Source organism: Nannobrachium achirus (genome assembly GCF_963921795.1).
Source record: "Nannobrachium achirus genome assembly, chromosome: 4".
Classification (NCBI taxonomy): Eukaryota; Metazoa; Chordata; class Actinopteri; order Myctophiformes; family Myctophidae; genus Nannobrachium; species Nannobrachium achirus.
Window position 1 is genome coordinate 18549763 of NC_137813.1, and position 26414 is coordinate 18576176.

General features: G+C 43.2%; 1 protein-coding gene across 1 annotated transcript; it reads right to left on the reverse strand.

Annotated features, from left to right (window-relative positions):
• Positions 1–2359: 2359 nt before the first annotated feature.
• On the reverse strand, positions 2360–3880 carry LOC308282720 (neutral amino acid transporter B(0)-like; the record flags this gene model as incomplete). Its single annotated transcript, XM_080723110.1, has 1 exon — positions 2360–3880. One exon carries the CDS (start codon positions 3878–3880, stop codon positions 2360–2362), a length of 1521 nt encoding a protein of 506 aa, XP_080579236.1.
• Positions 3881–26414: the final 22534 nt, after the last annotated feature.

The window sequence follows — 26414 nt, forward strand, 5'->3', positions numbered from 1 at the left end:
CATTGTATTATCACTTTACCCAAATCCATCTCAAGTGGAATTAGGAGGTTTTGTCCGTCATTTATAAGAACAGCTGACAATGGATCTCCAAGCTCACAATGCATCAATGAATGCCCTGAATCTTCATGACACTGCTTAAATAGGCCTACAATAACAAGGGCTATAAATACTACAATAACTTCTACAAAGAGGGCTTCACGGAGTTGCAGCTTCAGTAAAACTAGCGAGAGAATAGCCCTGAAACAGGACTGTCAGGCGACCGTCGTGCATGGCGTCCATGGCTAGCGAGAGAAATTAACTTATTTCTTGTGACATTGCTCTCTTCAGAAAACACTACATAGATTTTAGAAATAGAATGAATTGTTTTCATAACATTAGCGTCAAGGCCAAGTTTGATAAACAGTTACTTTTAACAGACTATGGGGGAAAAACATGTCTTGTTACAGTGTGTTTATCTTCTGCTCTCTCTGCAGGCTCTGTGTTGAACGCAGGGGAGAGGGGGTGGAAGTAGGTGTTTTAGCCGACAGTTTGACGATCCAATAGAGTTAGGAGGTTTTGTCAAAAGCTCTTTTTAATACTTTTCATTGGTATTTTTTTAACCAACACACAGACGTAAAGGGTGTTCAATAGCGTTGCTTTATGAACTAGACCAGGTCAACCTGGTTGTGCCAGACCCCCTGTCTGTCATCATCATTTATGACATCATGCCTTTTGTAGGCATGTCATCATCATGTCATCATCATATATACCCTTTATATAGAAAACCCGGACAGACAGACCGACATTTGCTTATGTAGGCCTACCCATTTCATGGGTCTGGCAAAAATAAATGCCCAAAGAGACAAGGCCAATGCATGGGTTTCATTTGTAGGGCCACCACAGGTGTTCCAATTGGCGCAGAACATCAGTTCTATGCCAATAGAAACCCATGAATATATTGGGACCGACCAACTTCAAACTCGGCGAGCGCAGCAGAAAGGACTCGAGGGAGAGCGGTGCCTGCTCTCTGTCCACCTTTACGGTCTCTGAATAACTGAAGCTTTCAAAATAAAAAGAGATTAACACAAATAAAAGAATAATACATTGATTGAATGCATTGTACTTCCTGGTGCTGATAACCTGATATTTGTACACTGCATCTCAGGTTATTCTGCTCTGTCTTACCTCTTACGTACAGTACGTATATCCCCACTCGAAACGGAAGTAGAAATTGGTCTGCCATTTTGCGTGTCTCTTATTACTGCTTGAAGGATAGCGCATCCACAGTGGAGAGACTAATAAGACAAAAGGAATGGACACAAGTGTAGGAAATGAGGATTTGATATAACAATTTGAGATTTGGTGGAGTGAAAAAAAAATTGTTCAGATCTGGACCCCTGGTTTAAGTGGTTACGTTGCCACTCTGAGGACAGATATTGGACTGTACCGCTCATAACATGTTCTCCGGCCCTCACCGGTCTGGTCTGCCAACAGGTCTGCAGGCCTTGTCTGTGGTTACACCAGACCATAGTCCCTTGCTGTTCCTCCACCTCCTGCACATGCTCAGGATTTTGTTTGTGGAGAAATACCCAGAAGTTTGTATTGTGACACTGGAATTTTCATCATTGTACTTTTTTATGGTGGGCTCGCCTGAAAGGCGAGAACACTATGTTATCTTCATTATTTATATACCCAGTTTCATCGCAGACAGTACAAAGGCAGGGCCCCCAGCCAATGAGGTGCAATTGAGTTGCGGAAAAACACCTGGGAGTGGTGGTAGCTGGAGTATTAGTTTAATTTCTTTACATAAAAAAAAAGGTTTTGGCAGAGGTCCTTCCTTGGCCGAGTGTGCATGCAAAGTGTCGGCCTATAAGGTCCAGTGGTGTCCGAGATTAGCGGTCACAGACACACAGGGATGAAAAGATCATCTCCCTCCTCTGGCTTTTATGGCCAGGTGATGAAAAAAAAATTGCATTCAGCTGTATATGATCATGCTTGTTATTCTTACACTGTCAATGTACATAGATATTGTGTACTTGATGTATAATATAGATCTATACCTTACCGAACATTCTATAAACCTATACTGTTATTATTTAGTATCATTATGATCTTTGTACATTGTATTGCTGTTCTTGGCAGGTCACAGCAACATTTCATTGCTTGTAAAGTATGGGCTCTCGTAAACCAGTGTTGTAGCTGGTTTGGTTATTACTTTCACTTGCTGCATGTGATGGCAAAGATGTAAAGAAGTAAATTGGATGTTGAACCCTTTAGCTGCAATGTTTTAAATTGCTGTTAATAGTAACTGGGGGTTAATCTCTGCATCCCTATTCTTCATCACCTTCACCCACTCTCAGAAGCATTGTGATTAAAGCCGTCATATGATGGACTCTCTGTCAGAGAGCCGGTCCCCCTCGGCCAGTCCGTTTCGTTTCTTCTGAATGAATGGTGAGTCCTTCTCATCCAGCGTAACCTCGCTTAGCTCCTCTGTCCCTTTGGAGGTGCGGTCCACAAAATGCTGCAAAATCCCGGCACCAATTGCATCACCCTCCACGTTGGTCGCTGTGCAGACGCGGTCAACGAGCCAGTCAACAGCCAGAATGAGAGAGACATCATGAAGGGGCAGTCCGACTGCCTCCAGGATTATAGCAAGAGTCAAGATGCCCCCTGCGGGAACCCCTGCCGTGCCCACACTTGATGCCGTGGCTGTCACTACGATGACGATGACCTGGACGAAGCTGAGATGGATGCCATTGAGCTGGGCGATGAATACAGCAGCCACACACTGGAAGAGAGCAGCTCCGTCCATGTTGACCGTAGCACCAATGGGCAAAATGAAACGGCTGATGTGTTTGGACACACCGGTCTCCTCTACACACTTGATCATCACGGGCAGGGTGGCAGAGCTGGAGGCAGTTCCAAAGGCGGTTGTCAGAGCAGTGCATATTCCCCACAAGAAGGTGAAAGGGTTCTTCCTGGTGAAGAGGAAGTAAATCCCAGGCAGTACCAAGCCACCATGGATGGCCATGCCAACGATACAGCAGGCGATGTATTTGCCCATACTGGCAAACAGTGAGCCGACATCCTCCATCTCCACAATCTTCTCCACTACAATGAACATGATACCAAAAGGGGCATACCACATAATCCAAGACACCAGGATCATGGTGGCTTCATTGAATGAATTGAAGAACTTGATGAGGATCTCTCCGCCCTCTCCAAGTTTCCTCAAAGCCACACCAAGCACGATTGAAAACATCACAAGACCCAGAATGTTCATGCCATCCTGTTCCGTTCCAAAGGGCACCTTCTCGACGTCTGTGCCATTGCTGGTGACCAGCTTGTAGCTTGTGGCATACGACTTGAAGGCAGCAGACACCAAGTTGGAGGGAAAGATATTCCTGACCAGGTCTAAGAAAGAATCCACTGGTTCTTTGGCCTGGGGAGCATCCCAACCTGGCACTGTGGGCTTGCTGCCGATGACCGACCCGGGGCTGATAATGAAAGCCAAAACCACTCCCATGACAGCTGCGATCAGGGTGGTGACCAGGAAGTATAGCATGGCATAGCCTCCCAGCTTGCCCAGAGCTTTTGGGTCTAAGCTGGCTGCTCCAGACACCAAACTGCACACCACCAGAGGAATGATGATCAACTTCAGCATGCGGACAAGCAGCTCCCCTGGGAACCCCAGATAGATGACCTGGGGCCGGGTCAGCTCGGCGTTGCGCACTCCGAATCCGATGATAAGCCCCATGATCACGCCCGCCAAAGTGAGAATCACCAGCAGGTTTTGCTTAAAGAACTTCTTGACCCGCTGGGCCAGTGGCTGGGTTCCACTGTTGGATGCCTCTCCCTCCAGTGCCTCGCTCAGCTCCTCCATGTTGATCGTCTCGGCCATTGTGAGTCCTGGAAGTTCAACCAACAAATGTGGTTACCTGGGAACTGGCCTTCTCCTTTTCGGCAAAAGAAATTATTGATTACAATCCTTGAATCCTGAATCCTTATTATTCTAACAACTTCAAACCTCGATCTTTGTTAGACTGATTTCTCTTCAGGTCACACTCTGTTTTAAGCTGAGCAGCCTCGACGCTTGCGACATGAATATGTCAGTTATACCCAAATATGGAGTTACATTTCAGTATTAGTTATCTAAATATGGAGTCAGACTGGCCTTCAAGTACTCTGATCGGCAAAGCTAACCCTAAGAAGTTGATGTCAACAAACATAGATGGCGTAGCTCTTAGGAGCAGCTGTCTTGCAATGGTATCTGACCCCAAGATGCTTCATGGCGATCTGTACAAAATGACAGAGGTAAGGTTTCTCGACTAATTTGAACTTCTAAAGTCCTGACTACATCTAAAATGCCCAGTTACATGCTTTGCGCCCACAAAACATTTTATGCATATCGGAATATACTGTAGCACACATAGGCCTACTGAAGCAGTCCATTGTTGGCTCATGAGAACAAAATGTTGCTCCTAGAGAGTTCAAGAAACATTTATCCCTTCTCCCGGTGTTTCTGAACCATACCAAATTAGGTGCACATGTGACACAACAATATCTAAAGTCCAAGCATAGTGTAAAAAACATCACAAGGATGCAGCTGGGACGTATCATCAGTGATGTAGCCTGGGGTCGACGGGTGTTTCGGGTCTCGCAACATCATACACCCTCGCCCAGGTGACCCAGCCGGGGTTGATCAAGTCCCGACTTACGTCCCAGTAGCTATCCACGATCAGTCCTATTAGGGAAAGACAGGGTCACTCAATGTGCAGCACCGGAACTACTCTGCCAGGATTGGGGAGCCATTCTGGCGCGTGGAAGAACTAGGCTCTATGGGTTGACTCCTGGCCGGGCTCCTCCTACGTCTTACCAGGTCCTCTCCTGCTCTCACCAGGTTCAGAACCTGTGCGTTGCACCAGACCCCAATCCAAACATTCCATTCAGCTGCTGCAGTTGAATGGCCCTCCTAAAGGCCTCACCGTGGATTTGTTGGGCTTCTTCCTCACGGAAGACACAGGCTGGGGCGCTAACCCAACCTGCTCCCGGGTGCCGTCTAAATTCCGGCCGTCAACCGAGTCTCCGGTGGTCACCAAACTATTCCTGGTTGTCACATAGTCTATTCCTATGAGCCACTATAAATAGAACTAATAGTGTAAAAAACATCACAAGGATGCAGCTGGGACGTATCATCAGTGATGTAGCCTGGGGTCGACGGGTGTTTCGGGTCTCGCAACATCATACACCCTCGCCCAGGTGACCCAGCCGGGGTTGATCAAGTCCCGACTTACGTCCCAGTAGCTATCCACGATCAGTCCTATTAGAGAAAGACAGGGTCACTCAATGTGCAGCACCGGAACTACTCTGCCAGGATTGGGGAGCCATTCTGGCGCGTGGAAGAACTAGGCTCTATGGGTTGACTCCTGGCCGGGCTCCTCCTACGTCTTACCAGGTCCTCTCCTGCTCTCACCAGGTTCAGAACCTGTGCGTTGCACCAGACCCCAATCCAAACATTCCATTCAGCTGCTGCAGTTGAATGGCCCTCCTAAAGGCCTCACCGTGGATTTGTTGGGCTTCTTCCTCACGGAAGACACAGGCTGGGGCGCTAACCCAACCTGCTCCCGGGTGCCGTCTAAATTCCGGCCGTCAACCGAGTCTCCGGTGGTCACCAAACTATTCCTGGTTGTCACATAGTCTATTCCTATGAGCCACTATAAATAGAACTAATAGTGTAAAAAAACATCACAAGGATGCAGCTGGGACGTATCATCAGTGATGTAGCCTGGGGTCGACGGGTGTTTCGGGTCTCGCAACACACTCGCAATAGGAAATGCTTTGAAAATGTAAGCCACGACGAGCCAATTAATATTGTAGAGGGTGTGGCATTTCACGAAAAGGTGAATGTCTCACAAAATGCAAAACATCACTAAACATAATGCTTAATGACAGACATAAGTAGAAGCTCCATTACGGACCAATAAAAAAGGAGGTGCTAGAGCAGGGGTCTTCAACGTATTCAGGCCAAGGACCCCTTAGATGAGAGAGAGATGAAGCAGGGACCCCCACAACCTTCTCATAGATTCCATAAACGGGTAGTTTAATCGTTTGACAGCACAATCATCAGTGGATTTTGGATTAATGTCAATTTGTGTTTTCAAATATTTAACCACTTGAGCCGTCATTAATAAACTTGACCTTTTACTCTGTACTTAGTCTGTCTTTTTCCCCTCCACACCTCTTTGCCAAAAATAGCCGATCTACAAGCTCACAATGCCTCGCAGTGAGGCGTTGTGAGCTTATCTGCTATTTTGGGACCAAAGGGAGAGTGAGGGTTCTATAGTGCCTGGGATGAAGGATGCACATTTTAATTAGAAATACTGGTGTTTTACAGGTGTTACACTGAATTATGTTTTGTTACCCTGATGACACTTACTGTACTGTAGTACAGCCCACAAATATTGATTAAATGTGATTCCTTCAGCAACAATAGTGACTTCACAAACTATTATTATTGTGGCAATAACATTGCTGCTACAGTATAGTAATACATCTGTGTACTGTAAATTAAGCATATTGTACACATTTTGAACATCTTAAACCTCCACCGGCTGGCTGGCTGGCTGGCTGGCTGGCTGGCTGGCTGGCTGGCTGTCTGTCTGTCAGTCAGTCTGTCCGTCACGTCACCTCTACTCATAATCTCTCTGCCACCGTTGCCCCTATCCATGCAAAACTTTGCACACACACTCCTTGGCTGCCAAACTGCATAACAAGTAATGCAATGCTTCATTTATAATTTTATAATGTTCTTAATTTGATCATCCCCAATTACTGAATGTCAAGTTGCCAGAATTCTGAATATGTATGACATTGATTTATGCTATATACCGTACTATGGCACATCAGGAGTGTACACATAGAACCAAATGGACCCAGAGTTGCAGACCTGTTATGGTCATTCGGGAATATCTCTTTATGTGTTTCTGGCAATCTTATTGTCTGCTTTGTGTGTGTGGAAGAAATTGAGTTTGTATTTATGCATGCATGGTCACTAGAGGGAGACAAATTCCCCTGTATGTGTCATTCAGGGTAATCAAGATAGTTAGTGAAATGGCAATATTTAAATAATAATAATAATACATTAAAATACAATAACTGTTTTGTTGACTAAGATGGACAAAAACAACAAATGAATGGATTTATATAGAGGCTGGTATCTCCCTTAGAGATAGGGTGAGAAGTTCAGTCACCCGAGAGAGACTTGGAGTAGAACCGCTGCTCCTACACTTGGAAAGGAGTCAGCTTAGGAGGTTCGGATATTGATTGATTGAAGACTTTATTAGAAGTTTGCATAGGAAAAGGTACAGTTTCATGACGGTGCAGTTCACTGGTACAAGGTCTACTAAAAGGAGATCCATGAAAATATCTAGTATGGATGCCCCCCGAGCGCCTTCCTAGGAAGGTCCTCGATGCGCGTCCCACTGGGAGGAGACCCCGTGGCAGACCAAAGAGCAGATGGAGGATTATATCTACAAACTGGCTCGGGAACACCTCGGTATACTCCCTGAGGGAGTGGAGGAAGTTGCTCGGGATAAGGAAATCTGGAGGTCTCAGTTGGAACTGTTACCCCCGCGACCCAATTCCGGATAAGCGGTTGAAGATGGATGGATGGATATATGTTTATATATATATATATATATATATATATATATATATATATATATATATATATGTGGGTCAGTGACGTGACGCCCCAAAAAATGTGTTTTTAAAAAAACTTTAAATTGCAGGCATAAAAGTTATTTACTTTTGTTCTACTCACTCTCAACCTTATGGAAATACATTTTGTTTTTAGATATTTTATTGGAATCAGACTTTATTCAGCAGTTTGTTGTACTTGTGCCTAAAATCGTCATATGGTGTGACATGAAAATAATTGTTCATAAAATGAAAATGGAGTACATCTTTCTTAAGTTACTCACTTTATCAAAGTCCTTTATCATAACTAACCAGTGATCCACTATAGTTTTTTGAAAATTAATTATATCTGTATATTTTTTTCATAATCGACACTCTGTGTGAGGCCCATGTTCATGATCTTACAACATATTTTAAATGTATTCTGTCAAAACTTTCTCTAAAATTACACAAATATTTGTGACTCTTCCTGATAATATTCTCTATGTAATCCATACACATTTTTTTGGTTTAATCATTAATAAAGGTATGATTTCTCACTATTTGGAATGTCACACCAAATGATTTAGTGTCACACCGTATGATCATATCTTCATGTGTCAAAGCAAACTGTGTTTTAACCTACCTATTAGTGAGTACTGAACTTTACTGATTGATTAAACAATTACCCAGGATAACATGGCCTTAATATTTCTGAACAGGATATTATTGTAGGGCTTTAACATGGGATAAGAAAGAATTGTAGTAGTAGATGGATGATGAGGATGTGCACAGGAATGCTACGCACACCTAAGTCTTCTGCCGGCCCACGGCAGAAGGATCCTAAAGGGACAATAAGGCGCATAGCCACACTTGGAGCCAAGGCATTGAAGGCAACATTTTATTAACACCAATTAGTGGAAACAGAACTCAGCATTCAGGTAAATTGCTTTTTTCCGAAGTCTCCTGAACTTGAACACAGCATTTTGTGTTGAACAAATGTAATTAGGAATCATGACATTACACCACATCTCCACTAGCTAAAGAGTGCTGCGTTGCGCAACTCTGAAAATAGCTGATCTACAAGCTCTCGCAGCACAACGTGTTGAGAGCTTGTAGATCAGCTATTTTCGCTAGTTTTGTCTCGGGTCCTACCTTAACACTGTCCACCAGTGAGTGAAAGTACAAAAGTATTAGATCAGATTAGATTATACATTTAGACTGTATTGTACATCAGCCAGTCGTATTTGGTGAGGGTAGCAAACCGGCTGCCTTGTTGCGGTTCTGCTATGCCACAGACAACCTCCTGCTCTTCGTAGAAAATGCAGTCTCGCCCCTTTGGCTCCTCTCTCCTTGCTGGGTCATTGTTTAGTTTCTCCCTGTACTTTCTCGTTCTCTCAGCACTTGTCATTTTCCAGCTGACAAAAGAAAATGGAATGTATAGTTTAAGACAAAGAGAAAATATTGTTTAGATTGAAACAATATGTTAAGGTTTCTGTGAAGGGGTTTCTGCTCTGTCTGATGAATTTGAAGTATCACTGAATGAAGCTAAATTACATTTTATGTAAAAATGTTTAAAACAAATGTTTAAATGTACAAAAGAAACATGGAACTTTGTTATTTGTTGTTATATCTGTAGTTAAATACAGTATAAATCATATGGTGTGACAGTCAAGTCATATGGTGTGACAAGCAGACATGTCACACCATATGATTAAGTGTCACACCATATTACTGTTTTCTCCATTTAGGTTTACCTTGAGGCTACTATGTACACATTAGCATGCTAACAGCATGCTAGCTATAACAAAGCAGCCTAGATCTACATGGAAATATGACCAAAACTTCAAATAACTTAAGCTTTTTTTAAAGAAAAGGTGTCACACCAAAAGACATCCAGAATGGTGAGTTTGTCAACGTTTCAACAAGATGGCATTTCATGAAAATGTTAAAATCATAACTCACCTCAGACACCTGTCTTGCAGTTGTGCTGGGAGTGCTGAATAGCCTTACAGAAGAAGGACCTCTCTAGCCAATAGGTGTCCAAATAATTGCCTGTTTAATTTTTCCAAACTAGTGTCACACCAAATGATTTTGGGTTGGGGGACAAAATGTTTTTGATCAGAAATGACTGAAAACATTATGCTTTGACTTTGAAAAGATATAGGCTCAAAATAGACATTTTTTTTAGCCTAAATTCATTTTCAAATGATTTTTAGCAATTCTTTTTCTTAGTTTTATTCAAGTTCCCACTTTGAGAAACAAGGTCAGGACAGTCACACCATATGAGTTTTGCCATGTTTGGTTGAAGATTCTGAAGAAATGAGGAATGAAATGTTTTAATCTTGAGTAAGTTCACATAAAGCTTAATGTCCTGCACAATATTCAGAAGGTTTTTGACAAATATATTTTTTATTTATACATGTTTGACACCGAGGACAGCGAAAACGTTACGTCACGTCACCCACCCATATATATATATATATATATATAGGTCCAATGAACATAAAAAACAAAGGTAAACATATAAAATAAATTAACTATTAGTAAATGTATAACTTATGGTCCAATGAACATACAAAATAAAGGTAAACATAGAAAATAAATTAACTATTAGTAAATGTATAACTTATCGCTATTCGCTACATGGCAGATAGCATGTCACTGCAACATAAATGATCCAATTGCCCCAATTAAAGATCTCTCACAGGTCTGCTTGGTTTAAAACCCACTCACCACAAGATGCAGGCCCAGAGTGGGAACAAGCAGCATGATTGCACATGTATTAGACATATCAGAAACTAGTAATATTGGGGATGGTGTACTGTAGACAACCACAATGCATCCTCCTTTCCACATATCCACCGCTCCCCATTAGTCTTTTCCAATTCCCAGATTCCCGATTAGTAAATTATGTAAACAAGAACAAAACAAACTCATTAACATGACTTCAGAGTTGCACAGGGAAGCCACACTGTTATTATACGTTATATACATTTAATAGCGATACGATAGGCATCATGATACATGGTTGACGATACGATACATGGACAATATTGGTTCATTCATGGCGATACGATACAATTTGATAGTAACTATTTAGCAAAGAAACTAAATCTGTGTGAAACATATCAATAGTGCAGTTTTTTGGACATTATTCAACACATATGGACAAACCCACATGCACCTTGACATGAACACAGAGATTACACACATTTATCCATAGACCAAGAGTAGCTATATGGAATAGAAAAGTAATTAGACCCCTCTTTTTCATTTGTCTTCTTAAAATTGATAAATACAATAAACAAGTACTTAGTATCCCTACAATGATTATTTGCATAGCAAAACAATTCGATACCGATTATTTGCATTGTAAAACTATACGATACTATACGATACGATACAAAGCCAAACGATATGATATTTTGCTGTTTGCTTATCGATATAGTATAGGGGTCTTCCCTGGCTTCTTCCCTTCTGTCTTTCCATCTGATGCCTTAACTGAGAGCGCCTTCACTCTCTCTGCCACTGTGTTCATGCTGTTGTGCACTTTATCTCCCATTTCTCCCCCTTGTGATTTTCTGACTTTTTCCTTGCACTCAAACTTCGTCTTGTTGTCCTCTTCATGTTTTCTATCTGATGCCTTGTCCTCAGTTACTGATGCTTTGTTTGCATTGTTTTCCTTGTCATCTCCTGTGTCCTCTTCAGAGTTTTTGACTTCCTTCTGGCACTTATCAAACTTGTTCTCTTCAATGTTTCCATCTGATGGCTTGTACTCCTTTACAGAGAGCTCCCTCAGCTTATCTTCAACTTTGTTCACGCTTTCCGCATCATCTCTCTTTTCCTCTCGAGATTTTCTGACTTCCTCCTTGCACTCATCAAACTTAACTTTGAATTCCTGAGCCTTTGCTGCATTGATGAAACGTATTGCTAGAAGTTCAGGTTTGGGTCTTCCCTCAGTGAAGTCTGCCAATGTGCTCCATACCCAGGCCCTGTCATTTCCAACGTTGGGCTTCAACTCCATCATAGAACAGACGTAGTGATTGGCACAGACCTTCAGGGTACGTTCCCTCCTCATCAGTAGGCGGATTGTTCCCTTCTCTTTGTGTTTCATCAACTTCACATCCCCGGTGCCACGCTCCTTCCACTCTGGAGGGTCATTCTCAGAAGCAAATCGATAGAGCTTGGCCCTCATTTTGAAAAGCTCGTCCTCATCCTCCTCCAGCGTTTTCACCTCCTGCTCTGGAAGGAACACAACGGGCTCAAAGTGAAGGTCATGATTTGCCTTGTCTTTGGATGACTTGTCATCTTCAGTGTCCTTTGGACTTGCCTTTTCCTCTAACTCTTTCACCCCCTCCTGCGCTGGAAGCAACACGATGGGATCAACATGGTGGTCTTGGTTCCCATCGTCTGTGGATGAGACACTGTCATCATCTTCAGTGTCCTTTGGACTTGCCTTTTCCACTAAACCTTTCACCACCTCCTCCTCCTCGTCTGGAAGGGACACCATGGGCTCAGTTTGGGGGTCAATGGACTCCCAATCTGTGGAAGCATCATCCTCAGAAGAATCCTCCTCAGAAGTATACTCTGAGGAATAATCCTCAGAGGCATCCTGGTCCTCTTTTGTGTCCTTTGGATTTACTAACCTTCTCACCTCCTGCTCAAACTGATCGTCTGTGGAACACTCGCCTGAGGATGTGACATTGTCACTTTGAGTGTCCTTTGGATCTGCCATTCTAACATAGATACCCTAGATGTTGAAATTGTGTTTGATAGACAGTCTTCCTTACGTTGTTCTCTATCTGGACTTGTACATATCTTTGAGTTTGCAATAAGTATCTGTCTGCTGGAGCTCAATGATTTCTTTGTGCCTGATGTCATGACGACACATTGAGGTTAGACAATACACTCCATATTTGGGCATAGCTGCATTGGGACAGATGATGTGGTCCGCCGGCTGGCTGGCCTGTCCTCCCATTAATTTAAAAAAAGGATTAGTAAATATTGTTATTTATGTGGCTAAATATATCCTAAGCATCATTTTAAGTAGGCTGTAAATACCTCAGATGCTGGTAAGTAAGACAACATTAAGAAGCTGGCGAAAAGGGCATGTTCACAATGTCTTTGTAAAAGGAAATAGGCTCCGTCTTTTTACATCACAACCTACGAGAACAAAAGATGATTACATTAGCACGAAATACAGCACTCCTTAAAAGGTGCCATCTGTGTCCTTTTGTGTTGTTTGTTTGTTTGTTGAGAATAGGTTTATGCAGAGTTGTCTAATCAGAGAGTCCTGCCACTGCGGGGTCAGAAACAGCGCTGGTCACGTGGTTCATTGTCACTTTACACCTCATAGACTTCAATGCATTTTGTACACTTCCGGTTCGCCGTTTGTCACTATACGCCAATAGATGTGTGCATAGAAGACCTGGCCCCATGAAGTGAACGGGAGTGACGCAACTCTCCGTGGGCTTGCTTTTCATAAGCTGACCAATCAATAGATTGTGTCTACTGTTCTCAACCCTCTGAAACATGTCTTCAAATGTCCATGGTTTAGCCTGAAATATAATCTTTAAAACAGGTTTGACTTTGAAAGAAGATAGCAGGGTGGGGCGCTACCAGTATCCCTCAAACCACCGGTGCTCATGAAAGGGAACGCAATGAGCAAAAGAGGACAAAATGTGCCACAGAGGCACAAAAATCCAGGTCCAGGCACTCAGGTGGATTTAGAAATAAAAGTCCTTTATTTATTAATGGACTAGAACATTAAAATACACCACTTTGCCTTTGCACAACCTTGTGCTCTAAAAGGTTCTCTCAGGAGCTCTCTCTTACCCTTCCTGCCAAAAAAAAGGTCTGTTTTGTTTAAAACCCATCACCTGTACTGTGTAGGCCAAGAGTGGGCACACAAGAAAAGGAGTGGTTGCACCAGCTAAACCATTAACTTATAGTAACTAGGGGAGGGTGTAGACAATAAAGTTCAAGGTCCTGTACCAAACTGGGCAATTTTTGCTACAGCAGAACTCTAAAACAACATACATGAACAAGAACATACACATGGTCACAAGGGGTCCGCATCAGTGTGCCGACTAGCCAGTATGCCGACACTAAAACTAACACTAACCCTAACCCTAACCCTAACCCTAACCCTAAACCTAACCTCAGTAACCGTGACGCGCTAGTCGGAACAGCGGCCCGTCGGCATATTGAGCGGAATCCCTGTCACAAGATCCAAATAACTAACCGCTGTTTGGGGAACAATGCAAAGCATTGGAGTGAAGGTGAAAAGCGACAGGGTTGAATAAAGCAGGGGTCTTCAACAGGGGGTCCAGGACCCCTAGGGGGTCTTCAGAGTTACTACAGGGGGTCCTTTAAATCTTTGCTTGATAGAAACCCTTTTTCTCCTTTTTTATATTAACCACTAGAACCCTAACGTCCATATTCTGAGAACTTTAGCCAACAATAGCAGATCTACAAGCTCACAACACCTCGCAGCGCAAGGTTGTGAGCTTGTTGTGAGCTTGTAGATCGTCTATTTTCGGCAGAGGTTTCGTGTAGAGGGGAAAAAAGAGAAAAAAGAGCACACTAAGTACAGAGTGAAAAGTTTATTAAGTATTGATGGTTCAAGTGGTTAAATATCTGATAACACAAATTGACATGAATCCAAAATACACTTTAGGGAATCTGGGGATCCCTGCTTCATCTCTCTCTCAGCTAATAGTGTGGTACGATGTGTAATTCCGTAGGATTTTTGTGCTAAAATTGATTTTTTTGCAGATCCTGGTTCTATAGAGTCCAAACAATGAGAAAATAATGGGTGTCAACTTTTCCGGACCCCACCCCCTTTCTGGGGGTCATCTAGTTTGGGACCACCCAGAACAGTACGCCAGCCAGTTAATGTCCAATTTTCTTAATATTAGGGTTGTTTTGCAGGTTTTAAAACATTCTGAGTTCATTTATTACACTTTTGAAGCAGCAAGAATAAGCTTTCTGCCTTTTGGTTGGGGTCTTTCCTCACCTGGGACCCCCCAGACGGTCCCCTGTGCCTATCTCAGTAATCGCTCTGCTCCTGCTCCAGAAAAATGTCATATTAGATCATTAATGAATACATGTTTTTGTAGCTGGGCTTTGAAAACAAAAATGTGTAGTAGCAAATACCAGGGGTCTTCCACAGGGGCTTCGGGACCCCTAGGGGGTCCTCAGAGTTACTACACAGTGTACTTCTAATGATTTTTTTTAGCTGAACTTAATCTTTTTATTGCTTTGGCTTTTATAGGGACCAAACTGTCAGAAAATTATGGGTGTCAGATTTTCCTGACCACTGCCCCTTTTCTGGGGGGTCATCTATTTTAGGACCTTGCAGAACAGTATGCCAGCCAGTTAATGTCCAGTTTTCATAATATTAGAGTTGTTTTGAAGGTTTTAAAAGTCCATGTATTGCACTTTTGAAGCAGCCAGAATAACCTTTCTGACTTTTGGTGGGGGTCTTTCCTCACCTGCATGGGACCCCTGGAATGACCCTTGAGCCTATCTCAGTACTCATTACAGTCCTTGCTCTGCTCCTGCTCCAGAACAGTGTCAAATTAGATCAAAATTGAAGCATAAAAGCTTTTTTTGTTGCTGGGCTCTGACAACACAAATGAGCAGCTAATACCAGGGGTCTTCCACAGGGGGTCTGGGACCCCAAGGTGTCCTCAGAGTTACTACAGGTGGCCAGCCAAATCTCTGGTCACCCCAACCTTCCAGTCAGCCAAGACATCTGATTGGAAAATACCCTCCACTCTCTGAATTCCATCCATTTCTTCAACTGGTGGAAGCTCAGGGCAATTTGTCAGGTATCATTTATACTGCATTGTGACGTAGTTGGCATGGAGGATATGTGGTAGCAGTGCAGCTCCAAGTTCTTTGACTGAAGTCCCATCCCATTACCCTGCATTATCACAGATGCGGGGTTGTTGGACCAAAGTGTTCCAATGACTCCAATGTTGATGGAAATAAGTAAGCCTTGCCCAGCCCTGAGGCTCATAGGGCAGGAGTCTATGTCCTGTTTCAGTGAGGCAGCTTGATGTACAAGTACCCCTGGACAGTGGACATGATAATAGTTTGTCACAGGGACATACCCCAATCCAGCCTTTGATGCTGAGGTCATACATTCTGATTCAAGGTGTGTGTGTGTGTGTGTGTGTGTGTGTGTGTGTGTGTGTGTGTGTGTGTGTGTGTGTGTGTGTGTGTGTGTGTGTGTGGTAAATGGACATGTATGTACTCCATATATGGAGTTCCCTGATGTCTTCAATATTAAGCCCATATCTAACAGGACTTCATATGGGAATGCCCATATATGGGGGCCACAAACCACACTAACAGAATCCATATATGGCGAAGACAGCCCATAGCTGTGTGGCTGGTTCTACAGACAGGGATCTCCATGTATGGGCATAAAAGGGTATGATGTCAGTTGTCATAGACATCATAGGACTTTCACATAACAAATAACTGAGTAAGCATGTTTGGGCTCTCACAGCATATCTCCATATACAGTACATGGATCTCCATATATGGGTACCAGGGGTCTCCATATATGGGTAACAGGTCACATATACATCACTGACCAAAGAATTGGCGCCATGAGGCATCTTACTACTAAATAATACTGAGAATACTAATAAACCATCAAGTACACTACATAAACCCAGGATACATAAAACTAACAGTTTGTAATATTATTCAAAAATAGATAGCAAATTGCAGAACTGGTTGCAAGAATAGGGCCAAAACTGAAATGGCCGTTTGGCTGGCCCCCTGTACACCTTGGGGTCCCGGACCCTGTGGAAGACCCCTGGTATTAGCTACTCATTTTTGTTGTCAGGTACAGAGCCCAGGTAGGGGTACAAAAGCTTTTATGCTACAACTATGATCTAATTTGACACTGTTCTGAAGCAGGAGCAGAGCAAGGACTGTACTGAGATAGGCTCAGGGGTCATTTCGGGGGTCCCAGGTGAGGAAAGACCCCCACCAAAAGTCATAAAGGTTATTCTGGCTGCTTCAAAAGTGCAACATATGAACTTAGAATGTTTTGAAACCTTAAAAACAACTCTAATATTATGAAAATTGGACATTAACTGGCTGGCATACTGTTCTGCGAGGTCCTAAAATAGATGACCCCCCAGAAAGGGGGCAGGGGTCAGGAAAATCTGACACCCATCATTTTCTGACAGTTTGGTCCCTATAAAAGCCAAAGCAGTAAAAAATAAATTTTAGCAAAGAAATCCTTAGAAGTACACTTCGTATCACACTTGGTAGTAACTCTGAGCACCCCCAGGGGTCCCGAACCCCCTGTTGAAGGCCCCTGGTATTTGTTACTACTTATTTTTGTTTTCAGAAAAAAACTTTTATGCTTCAATTATGATCTAATATGACATTGTTCTGGAGCAGGAGCAGAGCGAGTACTGAGATAGGCTCAGGGGTCCATCTGGGGGGTCCCAGGTGAGGAAAAACCCCAACCAAAAGTCAGAAAGCTTATTCTGGCTGCTTCGAAAGTGCAATAAATGAACTCAGAATGTTTTAAAACCTACAAAACAACCCTAATATTAAGAAAATTGGACATTAACTGGCTGGCGTACTGTTCTGGGAGGTCCCAGACTAGATGACCCCCAGAAAGGGGGTGGGGGTCCGGAAAAGTTGACACCCATCATTTTCTCATAGTTTGGACTCTATAGAACCAGAATCTGCAAAAAAATAAATTTTAGCACAAAAATCCTACGGGAGCTGTTTTTTGGACGCATCGTACCACACTATAAGGGGTCCTTGGCCTGAAAACGTTGAAGACCCCTGGAATACAGACCTGTGTCCACGCCATGGCTGAATGAGGTGTCACCCCTCCTGTTGACCCCTGGGTCAAAAAGGCCCTGAGTGACAATCTGCTGTGGAAAATCAATAGCCACAGCTGATTGGTTGAGATCTGTGACAGAACGTTACGTGACCTATGACTTTCTGTCAGAGCGTGCAGGGTCATAGTTCACTGGTTTTAATAGCATCCCAGAGAACAAGGAGAGACAAAGGATGGGTGGGGGCGTACCGTACTTTCACTGATACAATTATCTCCGGTCAGCCTGGGCTGTGGTCCAGCGGTACAGGCACCTTGGCTGATGTGTAGCCCAGGGACATGCTGGGCCCCTGATTCAGCCCGGGAAAAAGAGTTGGAGAGGCCCTCATTGTCCAAACCGTTTGTTTTGTATTTATCATTTTAAAAATGATTTAAACTAGTGAAAACAGCCGATCTACAAGCACACAACGCCGCGAGGCGTTGTGTGCTTGTAGATCTGCTGTTTTCACTACTTTTGTGCGACGGCCTTGTATGATGAAGCAGGGCTTTGCTTTGCGAAAAAATTTACAATTCTTTCCTAATGGCCGGCCTCGACCGGCCGGGAATGAACCGGCCGTTCGGGAGTTGTCCCGCTTTTCCCAATGGCCAGCACGTCCCTGGTGTAGCCTGTAGATTTGAGCTTGTACAGTATCTGCTATTTTCTAGCCATCGTATAAAATATAAGTGGTTAGTTAAACTTAGATTTTGATGTATTTACACATTTTGTTGGGGACCTCTTGGAACCCCCACGAGGACCCCATCATAGAACCACCGGCTCACTGATCTTCAGTTGAGAAACTAAGTGAACATTTTTATTGATCAAAGTGATTATGAAACTTCAGTGAAGGTAATTAGACTAGAAGTGTGCTTTATTCCAGTGGAGCAAGCTAATATAAAATGATTGATTGATTTAATGTGCTGATGAATGAATGTGGATCTGGACAGAAGCAGCGACACGCAGGATTTACATTTTAGACGGGTCAAAGTAATTTTGGCTGCACCGTTTGTCTTTTTATGTCAATAAACCACTTTGAAAATAGCTTAGCCGCTAGTGTAGTGTATATGTCATCACGTGGTCCATGCCAAAGTTGGACAATCTGAGCCCTATTGACCTCCATTATATAAATCGAAAGTAAAATATTTCAAAAACAGCAATTCACATGATTCCTGTGGTGCATGGGCCATGAGGATATTGCACGTTGGCCTAGGCCGCCAATCCCCCAAATAATTGGCAAAACACTACGATTTTATTGATGATATAAAATGACTATAAAACAACGATGTAACAAATTAGTTAGTCCATTTATCCATGCCGGAACCCAGTCGATGGATTGATCATTAAAACAAACATTCTCTCAAAATGCACATGGCCCACCCATTGGACCACTTAACACGTCAGCCATTTAGCTGCCGAGTTCGATGTGTGGGCAAGCCTAAAGGTTGGGAACCCTTAGTATGGTTCTTGAACTTCTTTATTTCTATAAGTTAGCCCAGTGACCGTGTGCACAAGAAGTTTAGCACTGATCGGTCCAGTGGAGAAATTAGTTCCGGACAGACAAGTTGAGACAACCGCGTGCACACACTGACTCTCAGGCATGTGCACACACTGTGACACACATCAAAGGGGGCTTGAGCCCCTGCCCCTTTATCCATCTGTGTCTGTAAAAAGTGCCCTCTCCAGACCATGAATACAGTTTAAATTCCCTCTTTCCCGAAGCTGGCATTCAAGAGAATTGCCTTGTCAAGACTCTCTGGAACTTTAATGCACCATCTTATGTTGAATATTGCCCTCTCTGTGTAGAAATCCATGCCACATCTCCAGTATTGATTTGATTATGCTTAGTTCAGTGTGGTTCAGTGTTGTATCAAGCACCGAAAATAGCCGACCTCCAAGCTAACAGCGCGTGTTGCAGCGCGACGGGTGTGAGCTTGGAGGTCAGCTATTTTCAATAATTTCCCCAAAAGGCCCTTTTGGAAATTTCAGCCCCTGCCTCTAACATTTTCTGCATGTGTCCTGGCCGCAGACACACACCGACTCTGACACAGACAGACAGACCCTCTTAGAGATGGCAAGCCTCTTTTGGAGCCACGGGGTCAAACACATCTCTCAGGCTATACGCATAGGCAGGGGCGTCACAAGGGGTAGGAAAGTGGGACTGAGTTACCAGGGCCCAAGGTGGAGGGGCCCTAGTAACTTTAGCTATTGAAAAATAGCAGATATACAAGCTCACAGCGCGGCACCGAGTGCCGCGCTGCAAGCTTGTAGATCTGCTATTTTTGAAAAGTCGTGAAAATGTGTACAAATCTTTGAATATGTATTTTTTAAGCGAACATTTGTAACTCAAATTTTGCTTCCAGGGTAGTCCCTGGAACTAAATATTTTGAGATGGGGGACTGTGGCCAAATTCATATCATTTTAGGGGTCCTTCACATGAAAAAGTTTGAGCATCATGGAAACATGGGTTTCTTGCACACATTTTCACAATTTTTCAAAAATAGCAGATCTACAAGCTTGCAGCGCGGCACTCGGTGCCGCGCTGTGAGCTTGTATATCTGCTATTTTTCAATAGTTAACATTCATGGGGGGCCCACAGTGAATCCTTGTACCCAGGGCCCAGAATTTGGTGTGACGCCCCTGGGCATAGGCCTACATACTGACTGTATCTCAGTCCCGCCCAGAGTAATAACACGCATGGCGACGTCTTGTATTACCTGGTGTGATGGCCTTGATTGTTTCTCCGTGTGATATTCTTCCACTTGATGACCTGGTGTCAGGATGGTGCATGGTGACAGATTACATGAGCCCTGTCACACTGTGAGTTTCCTTCAGGAGCTGTGAAACACTACGAACTGAGGAGAGGAGTGGAGAGGAGAGGAGAGGAGAGGAGAGGAGAGGAGAGGAGAGGAGAGGAGATCTTTGAAATTATGCAAATTCATTCTTTCTTTCTTTCTTTCTTTCTTTCTTTTTTTCTTTCTTTCTTTCTTACTTTCTCTCGCAGTCTACCATTCCCCCCTGATGAGATGTGTCATGTTTTTCTTTTTGTTTAGTTTCTCTAAATTGGAAGTAATTAGTTTGTTTTGAGCTGACTGTCACAGTTTGCTTTTATGGAATGCACCAAAAAACACAATGTTCTTGAAGTGCAAGTTTACCCTTTCTTGTGTAAAATCCTTGAATATCTATCGAAATGGTTGGGACTCACATTTAGGAGACAGGACAGTGGTCTCTGTTCTAAAATAATAATAATAATACAATAGTAAAGGTTGGACTTGTCACAGCAGAACGCCTGTACTGGGTTTATAGAGTGGAATGAGGAATTACATCAAAATTACATCACATGAGTACATGCTGGGAAGAGTGAATGCTATGGGTAAAATGAAAGAGATATGGGATAGTTTTCTAAGGCATATGAATCTTAAATGAAAATGTGAAGGGGTTCCTACTTTTATTTATTTATATTTTTGTAATATCTTAGACTGACTGTATGTATCTGCATGTTGTGCTGCACTGTATCATAACCACGTACCATGTACCAAGACAAATAAAAGAAAAACATTTTAATTACAAAAATAAAAAAAATAAAAATGGAATTTGAATCTGAAATCTCCCAATGGCTCTAATATTACATTCTAGTGATGAGACCTGTGGTGCTCCTATACCTGTCAGCCTGTATGCATGTGTGTCCCCCTAGAGGAGTTTCTATGTCACTACGACTGCACAGAGCAAAGGTCTTCCAAGGACAGCAGAGCAGGGTGAGGATGCCCTTTAACCACTTGAAGCCCAGCATCCATATTCTCGGGGAACATTAGGCAAGATAGCTGATCTACAAGCTCACAGAGTCACAGCGATTTGCATTTTCACCTTGCTGTGAGCTTGTAGATGGGATTTGTTTAAAGGGACCCCCAAAATGTTTTTTTTCTCTCTCTCACACACGCACACACACACACACACACGCACACACACACACACACACACACACACGCACACGCACACGCACACACACACACACGCACGCACGCACAGCAGGTTACAGGCACAGCAGCTATTGAAAGTACTGTATGTTCAAAATATGGCAATGATCATGACATAATATACAACGCAAAAAGGAGTAGTGTTATGATAGTGAGAAGCCAGGAGGACAAAAAAAAATGGTCTTCCCAGCCTTTTACTTAAGTGACAGTCGTCTGTCTGTATGCCAGGAAATTAAGTACCGTGGCCACATTTTCACAGATAATGTCCATGATGATAGAGATATCTCTAGACAGTGCAGCAAACTTTATGCGCAGGCTAATATGTTGCTTCACAGATTTAGTATGTGCTCAGGTCCTGTGTGGAAAAAGAGTGCATTTTGTAAAGCATTCTGTACTCCCATGTGTACAGCTTTCTTATGGTGTAGGGCCTACTTACAAGAAAGGTAGCATGATGAGGCTTAAAGTTACCTACAATGATGCTCTAAGGATTCTACTTAAGGTCCCTAGATGGCATTGTGCCAGTCACTTGTTTGTTTCATGTGGTATATCCACACATGTGAGGCTCTCTTAAGACATTCAATGTATGGTTTCATGTCTCGCCTGGATGAGTACCAGAACAGCATAATTGAGGATATAGGTATTCAATCCTGTGAAGAGCTGTCTCCGCGGTGGGCAAATCCCCATACTGTATATGGTCATATTGGTTGGATCAGTTATAGTGAAAATAGCCAATCTACAAGCTCACAATAAATCGCTTTACAACTTGCTGTGAGCTTGCAGTTATGCTATTTTGAAGATTTTTTTAATAAAAAAATGAAATAGTCTAGGCTACCATTCGCCTATATATGACATGCCTAATATAGTAGCAGAAAGTTCAAATTCAAAAACATGCATCTGCCGTGGGAATCCAAAAGCCCGCCTGCACCATCTGCAGCTGTGAGTGACTAACACCCACCCAGCTGACACTTCAGATACGCCTTGTCGGATCCAAAGTAATGTTCAGTTTAGGTTTAGGGCATTATACCCACGATGCATCTCAGCTGTATCCTTTTCCCAGTGCTCTGTAATTGATTCTCCAAGAGAGATTACCAAGACCAACTCTAGTTCATTAAATGTCTGTGCAGAGGCTTAGCATTGTTTTGATTTGAATTCGACAAGAGCCCAAGGCTGTGTAATAAGTGCATTAAGCAATTTATTAATTAGAAATTTGCATGTTCCCAGCAGTATCCCTCAATTCTGGCGTCATACCTCACTATTTATGTGTGTGTGTGTGTGTGTGTGTGTGTGTGTGTGTGTGTGTGTGTGTGTGTGTGTGTGTGTGTGTGTGTGTGTGTGTGTGTTTTTCCTTCAAACACTTAGATGAGCTGCATTTAACACATGGATTTTCTATCTTCCTGATAACATTACAGGCAGGACTGTCAAAACGTTCCAATTTAATGTAAAGACAAATGAGTTCATTTGGGTGAATCTCAATGTGTAGAATAAATCAACTGTGGTGTTAGCCTCTTTGACAAGGAGTCCCTGCATGTGTCATTAGGCCTATTATTCACACTGTACACACGACACCACGCAGTAGCTGTCATCCAAAATCATTACTCCTGAGTCCTGAAACCATATTGATTTATCAAAACATTCAGATGCTGTTCTGGTGATGAGTATTGTCTTTTAAATAAAACATCCTCAGCCATCGTCACCACTGGTGTGCCAAATACTGTCAAAATGTAAGCTTTTGACACTGGCCCTCAAAGGCCACCAGGAGGAACCAGGGAGAAAGGCATTTGAACAGTAGCGGGCAGTGCATTTTATGCTCAGGCCTTCAATAGATATCAATCCTCCCACAAGCTCAGCGGTTAGAATTGCGCACAAATTCGTGATTATAGTGTCATTCGACATAACCAGTCAACAACAGACAACACCGATATCGGAGACTGACTGAGTTACACACTGCACGAGCACATGCCGCACTCATGCATGCCACACACATGCTCACAGCCACACACACACACACACGCTTAGCGCACGGTCAGACAGAGCCAACTTGCAATACAGGCACCAACAACAATATAGCCTATAAAACGATCAATCTTCATAGCGAGTACAAAATAATAGCCTATAAAGATCGATTAAACTCACCATGGCTGAATGTGTCCATTAATGCCAAGCTTTTCTTTAAGAAAAAGTTGTCCAGTAAATCCACACCAAATCTGTTTATTCTCCTCCTTCAGCCATGTTTCGTTATTTGTGTATTTGTTTGTGAGTTCATTTAGCAAACTGAACTCATCACTCATCAGCTCAGAGTAAACAGAAGACCATGGAAGTGAAACAAAGGTTTGGTTGGAGGAAGTGGTTCACTTCCAGGGATGGGATCTATAGACTGTAGGGCTATGGGAAGCTAGAAATGTCAAAATAAAAGCCTTGGGTTTCTGAGGCAAGCAAGCAACAATTGGTTAAAAAATCAAACCTCGGTTCGAAGTGGAGCGGTGAATCTGAGCAGCTATACCCTGTGTGTGTTGCTAAATGCCTAAACTGTAAACTGTAAACTGTGCCTGTGAGTGAGTGGTGAGTGTGCCTGGCCGTCACAACAGCGCCCCTCCTTTAACTAGTGTGTTGTGTGTGGCCACTCAAGGTATTGCCAGGCTACGGACACGGCCAGCCAGCCACCCACCCACCCACGGACATACCTGTCTATTGGGAGCGCTTTCACCGCTCCAAAAAACAGGCTTTTAGACCTGCAGGGAGTGGAAGCAGAGACCAGCCTGACTGAGTGAATGAGAGACAATGATGGCAGTGAAATAAATACAATATGTTTAAATAATGATATATTATGAAATATAAATGTATTTGTCATGCAAGTGCAGGGCCAGCAGAAAAGGCCTTGCAGGCCCTGACGGCCCACCACTGCATTTGAAAGGAGTAGCAAATGATAAAAATACTTATATAATTATATAGAAGTATACAAAAAGGTCAATAAAACTGTGAGCATATCATTATTGTAATGTTTCTCTCTCTCTCTCTCTCTCTCTCTCTCTCTCTCTCTCTCTCTCTCTCTCACTCTCTCTCTCTCTCTCTCTCTCTCTCTCAAAAATAGCTAAAATAGCAGATGGACAAGCAGATGAACACGTTGCATCGTGACGCATTGAGAGCTTGGCCTTGGCATGCAACCCCCGTATTAATAATAAATATTTTGGGGTCCGTATGCTCTGATTTTATGGGTCCCAGAAGTCCAAGCTGCGCCCCTCATTATGCTGGAGCCCTAGTAAACAAATAACAAGAGATGGAACAAAGTTGTGCAACAAGAGCTTTTATTTGGTATCTTAATTCAATGCACCAGGACACCTGAACACCATAGATAGATGACAGTTCACCATGCATGCAGAGGGAATAGGATACCTGTTTCTATAGGCAAGCAGATATGAACAGAGTATATCATACTGGTATAGGCACTTTGCAGTATGCAGGGTTTGATATATGAAAAGAATATTTCCTTAACCACTTATACGTATTTGTACAACAAATAGCAATGATTGTCAGACCAAAACCTTGCCCAAAATAGGGACACAGGGTCAAAGTTGCATTTTTATTAAATTGTTAAATTGTGATTTCATCAGACATAAACGTCAAATATATATCAGACCATCTACATTCAGTCTGACCAGAAGCAGGCCGGAGGATAATTATATCAATGGATGACCACCGGCTCCCCCCAAGAAACAAACCCTATAAACTTTGTTAACAAAATCAAGAGTTGACCGTTACCTGATTTGTATGCCAGGTACATAAACAGCACACAGCGGGGAAAGTATTATGTACTACTGTGCACGCAAACTATTCCATTTGTCCCAAGAAACATAAACTCAAAGTGACATAGTGTTGCAGCCCGCACCGAGCTCAGCAAGAAGTGAATAACATACTGTAGATAATATCACATTACATAATAGAAGTAGAGAGAGCCTCATAGTGCCAGCACCGTCAAACAACAATAGATGAACTTGAAATATAGATCGTGGTTCTCAAAGTGGCGTTTGGGGTAGGGTTGGCATTCTTTAGGATTTTAACGATTCCTGCACCTTAACGATTCGTTAACGGTTCCCTTTAACGATTCTATAGGTGGATCCAAATGAATTAGAGGTCTGCAACGCTGAGAGTTCACAAATGTGCAAACACTTGTATATGGTCCATTTGGTTCCACTTGTACACTCTTATGTGTATGATGGTCTTTATAGAACCACCGGTGTTGTAATCATATAGGTTCCTCAGTGTTGTCTCTAGTCTTGGGGACCCCCAGGGTCCTTGAGAGAGTTCCAGGGGGTCCCGAGCTAAATGATTGGTAGTTAGGAAACAAATGGACCCTTACAGATCTGGTTGAAAAGAAACCTGCACACCCCGCTCCATATAAGTGAATTTTATTGACAATGTTTCGAAGAAATGGCTCTTCATCTGGTCAAACGTACAGATCTGTAAATCTGAGTGTACGAATAGAACCCTGTTCGGTTCCGTTTGTACGCTCTCAGAGTTATAGAGCTCGGTGGCAATACAAAGCGAACTGGGGGTCCTCAGAATGAATACAACGTTTGAGAACCACTGGTATAGATGCTAGCAGGGATACAGCTGTCACGGGGGTTACGGGGATATGGTTAGAGGAGGCGTTAGTTTTCGTTAGTTGTCGACGACGCGGGGGCCTTTTTCTTGAACACTCTCCTCCTGGTGGGTCCCGGGGCAGGGGCCGGGGGAGGGGGTGGGGCCAGGGCGGTGTTGGCGCGCTCCGTCTTCACCTCGTCCACGAAGGCCTCCACGGCGACCACCTTCTCGGACAGGTCGCCCAGGTGAGCCTTGAGGGCGTTGAACTCCTTGTAGAGGTCGTCCAGGGCCTCGGACAGTGGCTGGATCCTGATAGGCCAGGTGGGGTGAAGGTGGTTAGATTTAT